The sequence below is a fragment of the Pimephales promelas genome, chromosome 22 (genome assembly GCF_988280905.1).
Source record: "Pimephales promelas chromosome 22, fPimPro1.hap1.1, whole genome shotgun sequence".
In the NCBI taxonomy this organism is placed as follows: Eukaryota; Metazoa; Chordata; class Actinopteri; order Cypriniformes; family Leuciscidae; genus Pimephales; species Pimephales promelas.
In genome coordinates, this window is record NC_142790.1 from 17,479,369 (window position 1) to 17,493,358 (window position 13,990).

At 35.6% G+C, this 13,990-nt stretch overlaps 2 protein-coding genes and 1 non-coding gene across 3 annotated transcripts; 1 reads left to right on the forward strand and 2 right to left on the reverse strand.

The window, feature by feature from the left end:
* The first annotated feature begins 1,760 nt into the window (after positions 1-1,760).
* cct5 (chaperonin containing TCP1, subunit 5 (epsilon)) lies at positions 1,761-7,548 on the forward strand. Its single transcript, XM_039666775.2, has 11 exons — positions 1,761-1,989; positions 2,484-2,544; positions 2,626-2,790; positions 4,085-4,283; positions 4,385-4,577; positions 4,659-4,808; positions 5,218-5,337; positions 6,224-6,409; positions 6,524-6,661; positions 6,741-6,921; positions 7,275-7,548. Exons 1-11 carry the CDS (start codon positions 1,885-1,887, stop codon positions 7,400-7,402), a joined length of 1,626 nt encoding a protein of 541 aa, XP_039522709.2. The 5' UTR covers positions 1,761-1,884; the 3' UTR covers positions 7,403-7,548.
* Positions 7,197-10,617, reverse strand: cmbl (carboxymethylenebutenolidase homolog (Pseudomonas)). Its single transcript, XM_039666778.2, has 6 exons — positions 10,511-10,617; positions 9,378-9,589; positions 9,193-9,300; positions 8,960-9,102; positions 8,761-8,852; positions 7,197-7,891 (listed from the first exon to the last, which is right to left on the reverse strand). Exons 2-6 carry the CDS (start codon positions 9,587-9,589, stop codon positions 7,712-7,714), a joined length of 735 nt encoding a protein of 244 aa, XP_039522712.2. The 5' UTR covers positions 10,511-10,617; the 3' UTR covers positions 7,197-7,711.
* A 2,718-nt stretch (positions 10,618-13,335) lies between these two features.
* trnat-agu (transfer RNA threonine (anticodon AGU)) lies at positions 13,336-13,409 on the reverse strand. Its single transcript has one exon. It is a non-coding gene; the product is annotated as a tRNA-Thr (tRNA).
* Positions 13,410-13,990: the final 581 nt, after the last annotated feature.

Here is a 13,990-nt window from a genome sequence, read left to right on the forward strand (position 1 = left end):
ATTATCATAGCTGGACAAAAATTTGAAAATCATTTCTGTATGTTGTGAAAACTCTCTTCGAGAAAAAAGGTACAAAAGCGGTCACTGGGGCAGTACTCTTTCAAAAAGCTCACCTTTGTACCTTTTAAGTGTGCATAAAAATACCTAATGGTAGATATAACAAACCTTTTGGGGTACCGTATCAAAAGACTGTATATAATCCAATTCTATGGTTTTAGTATCAGGACAAAAAAAAAATCTAGTGTTAGCAGGTCTTAAAATGAAGTAAATACAACCTCAAAAAAACAACACATGACATATTACAAAGTGTGTCATTATTTATTTAACAAAAAATAAGCCAAAATGGAGAAGCAATGTGTGACAAGCTCAGTAGACCCAATGATTCAGTTGCTTGTAGAGACACTTTTAGCAGCAATAACTTGAAGTAATCAATCATTTTCTGTTTGACTTTGTCAGTCTCTCACATCATTCTGGACTCGAAGGAATTTTGACCCGCTCTTCCTTACAACGTTGCTTCAGTTAATTGAGGTTTCAGACATTCGTTTATGCACAGCTCTCTGAAGTTCTTGGCACAGAAATTCACTGGGCCAGTGCAACACCTTGAATATTTTACAGCAAAACAAGCCCAAATCTTCACCTCTCCACCACAGTGCTTGACTGTTGGTATGAGGTGTTTGTGCTGTGTTTGGTTTGTGCCAAACGTGGCACTCTGCATTATAGCCAGACATCTCCACTCCACATCTGTCCAAAAGACCTTCTTTGGAAATGGATGTAAAACACATCCCAGAGTGATGGCAATAATTGCTTGTCTAGATCCTTGCTGATCCTTGGCATTGTGTTAATGTTAATATACACACCTGAATGCTTCAGACATGCAAACTTCCAAAACTTCTGGTCAAACTTTTGATCACACTTGCTGCTGATGATCAATGAACACATGGCGTCTCCATTTTGGCCTAGTTTTAGTTAAATAAATAATGATACGGTAATGGCATGTGTTGTTGTTGTTGTTGTTGTTGTTCATCTGAGGTTGTATTTACCTAATTTAAACATCTGATATGTAAAACCATGGAATTCAATAGGGTGTCTTTTCTTTTCTATATAGGTTCACATGTGTAAACTGGAATCAGCTGCGATCTTGTTACATAAGCCATTATGTAAAAAAAAGAAAAGAAATCAAAACAGTCTGCTATTTCTTTATTACAGTTGACAGTGCTGTGTTAAATACATCAACAACTTTAGACCATCCTATCGTCGAAACAGGTGTCAGTTAAAAATGTCAAATGTGAGCGGTGGGATTCAATTGAAAGAATTTACCTTGAATTTACAAATGACAACTCCAACCGCGTCTTCAACTGAGAAGCGTACTGAATTCCTCAATAGCATGCTTTCATAAGTATGAACTGGTGGAGCAGGTAACCGGATACTGCGTTACTGTGGACTAGCACATGGCTTTGCAGAAAAACTATTTGTAAATAAAAGATATACTAGTCAATAATAAACATCAATGTGTCTAGTTAATCTGTATGGAATATAAATCTGTGGTTGAACTCTCGTTATTTGTCGGAGTTATCGCGATAGTAGGGTGAACCATTATTAAAATGCTTAAATTGTAAAATTTGGTAGATATGTTTCTTTCTTTTTCTTAAATAAATTATTTTCTTAAGTGTTTTCAATCATATAATTACTGACTCGATGACGCTTACAAAATTTACACAAAAAAAGCCGGTGATGCTATGACACTTGGTTTGGTCCGTCCCGCCCCAAGATTCTTCCAGAACTAGCCGGCAGATCAGCGCGTCGAGGTGCATGGCTAGAGGATAAAACTTCCTTATATAAAACCATTTTAAAAGGCTGTGCATTCCTCTAGGGTGGAGGTTAAAAATGTCCGCAATGGGGACCCTTGCGTTTGATGAATATGGAAGGCCTTTCCTCATCATAAAGGACCAGGACAAGAAATCTCGCTTGACTGGCCTGGAAGCCCTGAAGGTACAAAAGCTAACGGGCTAGCTGGCTCTTTGAGCTTTTTGACGGTTCATTTAATCATATCTATAATCCAGAAAACTACAAACTGTTTCATGTTGTAAAATTATTGTTTGCACTGTGCTTTTTGTAGTCTTACACGGAGAGAATTGTTTCCTTTTTGCGTATACTATGTTTAATGCGATCAATAATGTGCCTCATGTCTAGCAGCGGATGGTCCATGTGCTTCCTCTTAACTGCGTTGAGTCATGATGCGCAAACATGGAGACATTAATAAATATCGTTTTTAACCACGAGAAAGCTGCAATCGTCCCTGACTTTACTTTTATGCAAACTGCTTATTGTGCTTATTACTTTTTAAGAATCCTATCAAGATTATTGTTGTTAGTGACGCACCTTACTTACTGCCTGTCAGTAACGTTACAGTATGAGATCATGCAGGATCAGAATGAATCTGTAATGTGCATATATTTTATTCTAATATTATTCGTCCATTTCAGTCTCACATCATGGCAGCAAAAGCAGTTGCAGGCACCCTGAAAACATCACTGGGGCCAAATGGCAAGTCCTCGGTTTTGCATGTAAATTAGTCTTTGTCTCATTCCTTGCTGTTTGCTTAATGTGGATTAATAATGTTTACAGGGCTTGACAAAATGATGGTGGATCGGGATGGTGAGGTGACTGTGACAAATGATGGTGCAACGATTCTCAGCATGATGGATGTCGACCATCAGATTGCCAAGCTCATGGTTGAACTCTCCAAATCTCAAGATGATGAAATTGGAGATGGAACCACTGGTGTTGTTGGTGAGTTTGCATTTTTTTTTTTTTTAGACTAAACATAACCAGCTGAGCTGTCTGCACATGGGTTGCAGAATTTGGCTTTGTAATGCTTGTCATTGATCAAATCATTTTCACACATTTCCCACTGCATGTTTGTATATTACATATTTTAGTTTATTTAATAATGCATCAATGTACCATTAAATTGTACATTGAGGATCGAAAATTACATCAGTTCATCTAAAATGTCAAATGACAGAAATTGGCTCTGCTGCACACCCCTACTCTTTTCTTCCCTATTTGTGACGTATATCCGAGTGAAACGGCTTCTCGGGGAAAAAAAAAAAAACACGTTGGGTGGGATTTTGTCCATCAGGATTTAATTGGATGGTTGGGGTTTGCTATTCCAGTGAGGCCATATGAGTAAACGCATCAATAAAGAGAAGAGATGTCATTGCAAGAGCGAGGTACTTCTACCCATGTACTGATCCGATACCCTTTTCGCAAACAATAACTAGTTATGCACGCTAGCTTTGCTCAACACTGCAATTCTGAGTAACAAAAGACAGCCAACAAGCGATAAATATAACCGACAAAATTATCAAGTTTATTGTTCTGGATGACCAGCCGCAGTCAAAACTGAAAATGCCGTGTGTTTAATAAAATTGTTTCTGGACTTTAAGTTATAAAGAGTTTATTTTCATATATTATACATATATAATTTTTTAAGTTCCTTGATTTATTTGTTGCACTTTTTTATACAGTTGTATTGTAAATTTAAAATGCCTTTTTCAGTAGATGTGTGGCTGCATTTTAAGTTGTTTTTCTCTTAAGAAAAGTAAATAATATATTGCTGTGAAATGTATGGCAGATAAAACACTCATGCTCATGTTTAATTTAGGGATAAGTCTGAAGCACACCATAAAATAATTATATAAATTCATACAGTGCTAGGATGAATTGTATAGATACACACCTAGGTATCGGATCAGTTCTCGGTATCGGCTGATAGTCCAGTCCGGCTGATAGAGAAGGGAAAGAGGTATCGGAACATCTCTAGACAAAATGTTTCCATTTCAAATAAATGCTGTTCTTTGAAACTTTATATTCATCAAAGAAATCTTGAAAAAAAAATACATTTCTTTTTCCACAAAAATATTACTTGGTTTTCAGTTGAAAAGAAATGTTTCCTCTGCAGCAAATCAGCATATTAGAATGATCATGTGACACTGTCTTGGCTTCTGGAAGTGTAAGCTTTGCCATCACATAAATAAATAACAGAAAGTCCCACCGAACTAATGTGTGTTGGCCCCTGTAGTCTTGGCAGGAGCTCTTCTGGAACAGGCTGAGCAGCTGTTAGACAGAGGCATTCACCCCATCAGGATCGCCGATGGTTATGACCAGGCTGCAAAGATTGCCATTGAGGAGCTTGATAAAATTGGGGATAGTTTCCCAGTGGATCCCAACAACACAGAGCCTCTTATTCAGACAGCCATGACCACGCTAGGGTCCAAAGTGTGAGTGTGTCTGTTAGTAATTGTTTGAAATTAACAGTTTATTACTGAGATTATTTTAAGGGATTATCATCAATGTATTCACTTTTTTGGGGGGGTCGTAGGATCAACCGGTGCCACAGACAGATGGCAGAGATTGCCGTCAATGCCATCCTGACAGTTGCAGACATGGAGAGGAAGGATGTCGACTTTGAGCTCATCAAAGTGGAAGGAAAGGTCGGTGGTAAACTAGAGGACACTCAGCTCATCAAAGGTGTCATTGTGGATAAAGAGTTCAGTCACCCTCAGATGCCCAAGGTTTGTGTTCACTGTTAATAATCATTCCTGGTTGCATATGTATATCATCATTTAATAAATATATATTATATATTTCTCCAGGTACTGAAAGACACAAAAATCGCCATCCTCACCTGCCCGTTTGAGCCACCCAAGCCCAAAACCAAGCATAAGCTTGACGTGACCTCAGTGGAGGACTATAAAGCTCTGCAGAAGTATGAGAAGGAGAAGTTTGCAGAGATGATTCGACAGGTCTGTACATTGCTTGTTCTGTTTGTGTACTTAAGAGATTGTTTTAATTCAATATATTTGTTTTTAATATGAATATTTAATATTGTATATTATTTAATATACATTTATAATTTGAATTTCAGTGTATTTCTAAAGCTATAAAATTTAATTGCAGTTTTATTTTACATTGACAGATTAAAATGCCTTAAAGACATTTTATCAGTTTCTTTGTCTTAAGATTTTTTTGTTACATAACTGCAAACAATGGCAATGATGTTTTCTCAATCTGCATGACAGCCCTCGTTCAGTTCAGTTATTTAGAGCTGCAAATTGAATATTCTGGATGTATTGCATTTTGATGAGAAATGTATCACTGATCATACAATCGAATTGTTTTCTTTATCTCCCTCTTCCAACACGTCTTCTAAAGGTCAAGGAGACTGGGGCTAATCTTGCCATTTGCCAGTGGGGATTTGACGACGAGGCCAATCACTTACTCCTGCAGAACGAGCTTCCTGCCGTCCGCTGGGTCGGTGGACCTGAGATTGAGGTTTGTAAAAACTACATTGCAATACACTACTGTTTAAAAGTTTGGGGTCTGTAGGTTTTTACATTTAAAATACATTAAAAACTGTAATATTGTGAAATATAACAATGTAAAATAACACATTTAAAATGTGATTTATTCATGTGATGCAAAGCTGAATTTTCATCATCATTACTCCAGTCTTCAGTGTCGCATTATCCCTCAAATCATTCTAATATGCTGATTTGGTTCTGTGGTAACATTTCAAATCAATGGTAAAACAATTGTGCTACTTAAAGTCAGCATGAAATAAAAATTGACCCTATCTACTTTGTTAGCACATATTACTAGTCTTGTGGTAAATGATTCATGCAATCTGTGCAAGTTAATCCAAAAAAAAAAACAATGTGTCTTTAAAAGAATATGAAATTGTACTTCCCTTCTGGAATGGCTCTGATGAACCAGATCCATTGACAGTAAGCTGAATGGAACGCCTACTTTTTAAGATCCAATCAATTCCCAGCTAAAAAAGAGCCATGCCCTCTTTTCTCATTCAATATTCAATTTCACTCTGAAAATGTCACATTACTAAAGTAAAGTCGATCACAACTTCCTGTTCACAGGGACTTTTTTTGTAGACATTTGATTTCTTTTTATTCATTAAGTAAAGTTCAAAATAACATTTCTTTAAAACAAATCTTTTGTAACATTATAATGTATTTTAGAGTCACCTTTGTTAATTAAAGTACAGTATTAGGTATTTAAAATAAACCTTTCAAAGAAAAACTTCTAGACCCCAGACTTTTGAACGCTCTGGTATCTCACACTGTCTTCTGCTTTATCACTGATGGGTAACTAATGTCTGTTGAGAGTATGAACAAACTATGACACTTTCTACAAACATTTCCAGCTCATCGCCATTGCTACTGGAGGACGTATTGTACCCCGATTCAGCGAGCTGACCCCAGAGAAGTTGGGCGTTGCTGGGTTGGTGAAGGAAATTTGCTTTGGGACCACTAAAGACAAAATGCTGGTTATTGAGGAGTGCAAGAACTCCAGAGCAGTCACGATCTTCATCCGTGGAGGGAACAAAATGGTAAAGAGTTTTAAGTGCTTAATTGGGATTTTGCCCCCTCAAGATATTAAATTAGTTTTGGTATCATGGTTATAAATTTTCAATCTCCCTCGCCTATTCATCTGAATCATTTAGATTATCGAAGAGGCTAAGAGAGCTCTTCATGATGCTCTGTGCGTCATCCGCAACCTTGTAAAGGATAACCGCATCGTCTACGGTGGAGGTGCCTCAGAGATCGCCTGCGCTCTTGCGGTCAACCTGGCAGCTGATAAGGTATTTTTGCTGTCAGCTCTACTCTACATTCTGAGGTTTTTGTTAAGCATATTTCTAAAACGCTCTGCTTGGATTCCAGTGCCCCTCTCTGGAACAGTACGCTATGAGAGCGTTCGCTGACGCTCTTGAGGTCATCCCTATGGCACTCGCCGAGAACAGTGGATTGAACCCTATTCAGACGATGACAGAGGTCAGAGCTCGACAAGTCAAGGAAATCAACTCTGCGCTTGGAATTGATTGCCTACATTTATCAACAAATGGTATGAAGTTATTTAATGTATTTCTTAAATATAATTCTTTACAATACTCAACTGAATAGGCAAATATAGTGTAAAAGGCATTTAAAAATGATTTATGTAAGAGTTTGAATTTAAGTCATTATTTCAATACAGTAGAAATGGTAATATTGTGAAATAATAATATAATGTAAAACAGTTTCAAATGTAAATCATTCTAATATGCTGATCGAGGAACAGTTCTTATCAATATTGAAAACAGTTGTGCCACAGGATTCATTGATTAGAAAGTTCAAAAGAGCATTATGAATTATTTTTGTATTACATGTAATTGGTTCAGTCTTAAACTGATACAAATTTGACTTAAATCTTTACAGACATGAAGAAACAGCATGTAATCGAGACCCTCATTGGAAAGAAACAACAGATTTCTCTGGCCACTCAAGTAGTCAAGATGATTCTGAAGATAGATGATGTCAGGGGCCCCGGCGAGTCTGAAGACTGAGCGACGCGCTGCTGCTGTGCTGAACATGAACGGTCCAAGCACTTCTAAAAGAATGTGTCGAAGCTGTACTGTTATTTATCATTTGATGCAGTTCAATGTAGTACCGAAGTGATCATTAAACTTGTTTTCGGATTTGTTTATTGTCATTGACATTTCGATTTTTGAATCTTGAGTAGAAAAATAAGTGCCAAACTGCAAAAGCTTTCAAATAATTTCAAGTTAATGTTATCAGATTTACTGCTTTTTATCATTAGACTTTGTCATTTAGAAAATGTTTAACCTTCACCTGTTATTTTAACCTGTTGCAGTTTACAAGTACTTCTTCAACCAGTTGATCATATCTTTCCTGGCTTCCTCAATGTAGGGTTTATCATCTGGGTTAATGTCTTCTCTCTTGCGATGGACAAAGCCATGTGTCTGATTGGGGAAGATTTTCACTTGGAAGTCAGCGGTGCACTTTTCCTTCAGTCTTGTCTCTAGCGTGGTCACCTTGGTTGAAATTTAGAGAACAATAACATTATTAAATGATTGTTTGGCCGAAGTTTATGGCCCTGAAATAAGTTAATTTATTAATCCGGTGACTTAACACATTTACCCCCATTTATTGTTTCTCATTAAGAGATAAAATGCAAATAAATACATATTAGACTGACTACTCAAAGATAATATTAATCTGGCTCCTCCCCTTTTGGGCATCATTATATTTCATAATTTATGATCAAAACCTTATCTAATCTTGACAAAACACATATTGTCAGAAAGGTCTGAGTCTCAAGGTTCAGAATTGATATTTGGACAGAAATGTATTAATTTATTATGGCAGAATGTATAAAACTAAATTCAATGGAATGTATGGCACCTGGTGGCTATTTTTGGTACTACGCCTAAACAAAACTTTAATTTATGCGACATCAACTTCAAATTTGGAACATAACTTGGTTAGATTTATGGCTTTGATTTTATAGTAATTTTAGGGAAAAAAATATTTTGTAAAATATACATTTTATATAAAATAAAAAAATATAGTACAGTATACTTGATTTACTGAAAATTTAAACTTCCATAACTTTTTCATACTTTCATTTTCTGAAGTGTTTTCTTAGAACAAACAAGAACAAACTTTGGTATATATTCCAAATCATTCTTGAATTAAAACCATTTAAGTTTGAATAGTGTATTTTAACCCCCATTCTCAAAAGGGGGTGACAGCTAAGGGGTTAAAGAGAATTGGGATCAGATTATACTTAAATTGAAAAAATGCAGGATTCTTTTAAAAAATGTTACTGATTAAACTTTTGAATGCAGTTCAAGTCTTAAAAGAAATGTGGTCTTCATATCTTAAAATGACCTCAGCTTACCTGATCAAGAGGTATCACTGCATCATTTTCTGCAAATATGAAGAGGGTTGGACTCTTAAGGTCAAACCGGTCTTCCCGCTCTCTAACGATACCTGGGTTAAATAAATGTATACAGTTGCTAGAATTCCAGACAGCGTACAGTATTGATACAAACTTTCTCTATCCTTAACTGTTCATATAGATAAAACAAATACATTACCATAGACGGAGACGCCAGCTTTAATTTCTTGATACTGAAGAGCAATGTAATGTGTCGCAACACCACCCCAACAAAAACCCACAACACCTATTTGCTTTGCTCCACACTGCTCCTTCAGGTAACTCAATACAACATCCACTTCCCTGAAAAAAAACAAGACGATTGTTCAGTCTTTCCTTTGAAAGGATGACCAGGTGCATGAGATAAGTGCATTTAGTTAATTGAAATGTTACTTTTTGATGTCTGTAGGTTTTTTGTCCTCAAGCCACCGCTGAAATGTTGACCAGTCATGAGATGAGCTCCATGCTTCTTTTCCAACAAAGAAATCTGGACATATGGCTCTGCAAATGCAAAATAATCAGGTAAGAACCAGGATATCTGAACAATTTAAATAGTTATAACATGTTTAAACATTTACATGTATCCGTTGGCTGAGAGCATGTCAGCCATGTATCTGGTGTTTGGAAGCTGCCATCCATAAATATCTTGAATTACAATAACGGCCTTTTCTGATGCTTGAGGCTTAACCACATAAGCTTTAATGTGCTCGATTTGAACTTCCTCTCCAAGACCTCCATATTCAATCGTATCCCCAATATCACATGGGCAGGGCTTTGCTTCGTTTGCCATCTATTCATTAAAGAAAAGAAAGGGTGTGAACCTAGCCAATCCCAAATTTCCCAGCAATTTATTTATCAATCCCCTAAACAAACTGTTTGTGACAGTATGTGGGTTATTCTATTTCAAACAATAAAGTAATATTTTAAATCTAAAAGGCAACTGTAACTGAAAAAATAAATGATAAACACATATATTCACATATACCCCCCCCCCCCCCCCTTTCCTGCGGTCTATTAAGTTATAAACAGTTGTGCATTGTGTTTACTTCATGTGATCGTGATTTTTATGAGATGGAGCAATACGGGCTAGGCTACATAGATATTATCTATACCAAATATGGTAACTGCATTTGTATTAGGCTATTTCATGTGTATTTGCTTCCTTGTGTGCAACTTTGACAAAATATAACAATTTTTGGTTATAAAATAAAAATGTTCCGGTTCTCTGGTTGTCGCAAAAAAACTCTAGCTGCAACTAGTTTAGTTTTTGGTTCCAAAACCCCACAGGGAACATTTCCATAAACATTTCTAGCGTTATTAGGCCTGTTTGGTTCCCAAAAATGCCAAACGGGAAATATGCTTACGTTTGCTGTGTAAACAACACGAAATCAAAACAGTTTGCACTTTATTTTTCAGTCGACAACTCCGTGCAAAATAAATCGACACATCTTTTTAGACTCTTCGAAACAATTTGGCCACATATGTTACGTTATAGGTTAAAATAGTTTTGGAGCAACTGAAATGCGCCGCATTCTGTGATTGAACCACGTGATTACATTTCGTTAATCCAGTCAAAGTTTTCAAAGCAACATTGCACTAATGCTGATATCGACAACCATAGACATCATAGTCTCTATATGATATCTATGTCGACAACAACACAGGCCGCATTCAACATTGGTTTTTGCTTTACAATTTTAAATGCACTTACCGCACCGCTGAAGCGAGAAACTTCGATTGTATTTTACAGTTAGTAAAGGAAACGACAATGAAAGGTTAAAGATTCTTTATATCGATGAACAGACTGCAGAATTATTTAAGCAACGCCCACTATTTCATAGGCGCCTTTGTAGCTAACTTTGTTCATCATGAGTAAGCAACATTATGTCAGTTAAAAGTAAATGAAACGGTGTGCTGTGCTTCAAGTGTTATATTATATATATGTATTAGCCTAAGTACTATTGATTCGTGTACCGAGGACATCCATTAGAGTTCCGGATCATGTCTGTCCCCAGTAACGTTACCTCAAACAGAAAGCTTGATTATGATATTATATTATGAATGCTAGACATGAACAACAATGTATAAAGAAGAGCATGTAGGCTTGTTGTTTAATGCTGATTTATTAATTTTTTTGTTCTTATAACACGCAAAAAAATCCGAGCACAACTTTTTTTACAACAATACAATGTGAAAAACACTGCCATTGCGTAATATAATCTGCATTTTTACAGATCCATAAAATACAGTTTAGATGCAAAAGCCTTTAAGTGCCATCTGAAATATTCTTCTATTTTTTTATCAAGCTCATATAATTCAGTAATTTCAAAATGACAATAAAAATACCTATCAATTGTCATTTAAGTGAAATTACTGAATTTAAATGATAAAAAATATCATTCTAAAAGAATATTTCAGATGCCACTTGGAGGCTTGCATCTGAACTCTTCAAATATAAAAGTAAATAGGCCTACTTAAACTACATACTTTTTTTTTACCCGCACATTTCATCTACACTTTCTACTGTATGACTGGTGTATCATAATCTGAGTTGGAATTTATCCATCTAATAGGAAATTGCTGACTTACCATATAATAAAGTAGAACATTTGGAGCATCTAGCAATGTAAATAAATAAATAATTTGAAGTAAGATTTTTATTTTGACAGTTGCTATCCACCCTAGAGAGAGAGTCAAGTAATTACAGCTTTTTAAATCATTCCTCATTTTAGTTAATTGGGGTTAAACTTAGTTGAACCATTTCTGAAAGTTATGGAGAAATAAATATGCCCAGGTATTTAATGTCAACTCAAGAAAATAGTAAGTATGAGACCTGGGCTACTGCCAAAAGTATTGTTGACTTTTTTTTTTTTTTTTTTTTTCAATTTATAGTATAATTAGAAATCTGAGGAAATTATTATTGCTTGTATTTGATTGTGTGAAACGCCTTCTTAATTTACTTGAGGAGTGGCAGCCTTTGATGAATCCAGTTTGATCATCATGGATATAATTGTGGAAATTATTGTAACTGAGATGCAACAGCTTTAGAGGTCATTTTAATGTCTGTGTTTATTAAATAGGCATACTGTCCGATTGCTGGCAAACTTGGATCTTAATCCGGTCTTATTAAAGCAGTTTTAAAGTGAGGCAAGATCTTACCTTTGGCTTTTATTTCTGCCATTCTAAAAACGAAAGACCGTGTGGAGCCATAATATTCCAAAAATGTTTTATGAATTCTACGACAGGAAACCCATCTAATGCATTGCATAGTTCCGTTAAATGTGACTCTAAAGCCTGCTTGTTCTTTTGTTAAGCTTGGAAGATTTATTTGATCTAAAAATAACTGGATATCTGTTAAATTGGGTTATTTTTGAAGAATATAAATATAAATGATTGAAAAATCTGTTTTATTTCCTCTGATGACTGTGCATTTTTCCTAGTGGAATCAATCATAGCAGTTATAATTGATTTTTCCCTTTTGTGTTGAAGTTGATTTGCTTAAAATTAACCAGATTTGTTATAGCCTCTAAGCTGTTGCATCATGTAGAGCAAGTGTTGACTGCTTTTCTTGAGTTTTTCATTATCTCATTTCAATTGCCCCGTGGTACAACAAATTAATTTCTAAAGTTCAAATATTTGATGTTTTATCTCAGTTGCAAGCATTTGCCACCAGAGGGCGTACTGTAACCGTTTTTTTGGGAAGTTTACCATACACTCACCCTGCGTCCCAATTCGCATACTATCCGTCCTAAATAGTATTCGAAAATAGAATTAGTACGTCCCAAATCGTAGTATGTTGAATTGAGTGTTTCAAAGATACCCGGATGGTCTACTTTTTCCGGTCAGAATCCGAAGTGTAGATCGATGCACACTCTAACGGCTGATATTGCCCACAAACCATTGCGCGTTGGACGCGGATTCGGTTAGAACTACAAACACGAGTAAAAAGTGTTAAAAAAAACTACAGACACGTAGTCGAAACGGAGGACGCGCGAGTCCCCGCGGTTGTGTAGAGAGGTTTAGATAAACAGCTTTGAGCGATTAATTATCAGTATCTAACCTGACGAAAATGAATTTATTCAATGTTGTACACATTGCATTTGCAGCAGCATTGTGAACTTTTGTAAAGACACGTCGTTTAGCCATTACGTTTTAAATAACTTTATAATAATTATATTATGCTATTATATTTTAACAACGGTTTAATAATACCTCATTGAAGCTATTCATTTATTGATTAAATTATATTTTAAACAGTGGTTTAAGATTTTTATTAGTTACCATTGTTGCTGTTTTATGAATTGGTTTGTGTTTAATAATTGTTTGGCCCTTTGAATTTTGCAGACAAGCCAAAAAAAGGCCTGTGATAAATACATTATGTTAATGTTATGGAAGCAAGTGCCTAAACAGAAGTTAAAGTATCCTTAGAGATATTGAATAAAGTACTAATAAATAATAATCAATAATATTAGTGCAGTGTAATAGTCTAAAAGGCTTTAGGCTATATCCCTTACGTGTGAATGAAGTGCACGCAAAAGGCACCGCTGGGATTCGAACCCAGGATCTCCTGTTTACTAGACAGGCGCTTTAACCAACTAAGCCACGGCGCCACGTGCGCGCTGAGCACAAATTAGGCTTTTTTTTTTTTTTTGTGCTATTTTACTTTCGGCATTTATTCGAAATTCGGCGATCTATTTTGTGCAACATAGTTAATCACCAAATAACTCATATTTATCGTGTCTGTAATAGCCAAAAGACACGACACATAACTTATCTCATTGTGCAATGTCCTGATATAATTTAACCAACGCAAATTGTCAAATTAATTTAGAAACTGGAGTTAAAAAGCTTTCTTTTTATGGCTTTTACAGTTAAATTGTCCTGTAGCTCGGCCATTGTATTATAAAAAGGTGTTGAATGCATCATTGAAAAATAAAATTGAAATGTTTCAGATCAATTCATCAGATCAGTTTTTGTGATTTTAATGGGTTGTTTCACCCAAAAAAAAAAAAAAAAACCCACGAAATTTTAGGCTACATGTAGTCACAATTACAAGACATTACTCTAGATAGAGATAAAGTCACTTATTATATCGAATTGTGATCTTAAGTTTGAATTATGAGAAGTAATGTTGCAAGTACCCTTTTTTACTCTGAGGCAAAAAAAAAAATTGCAATGAAAAATAGCTCCC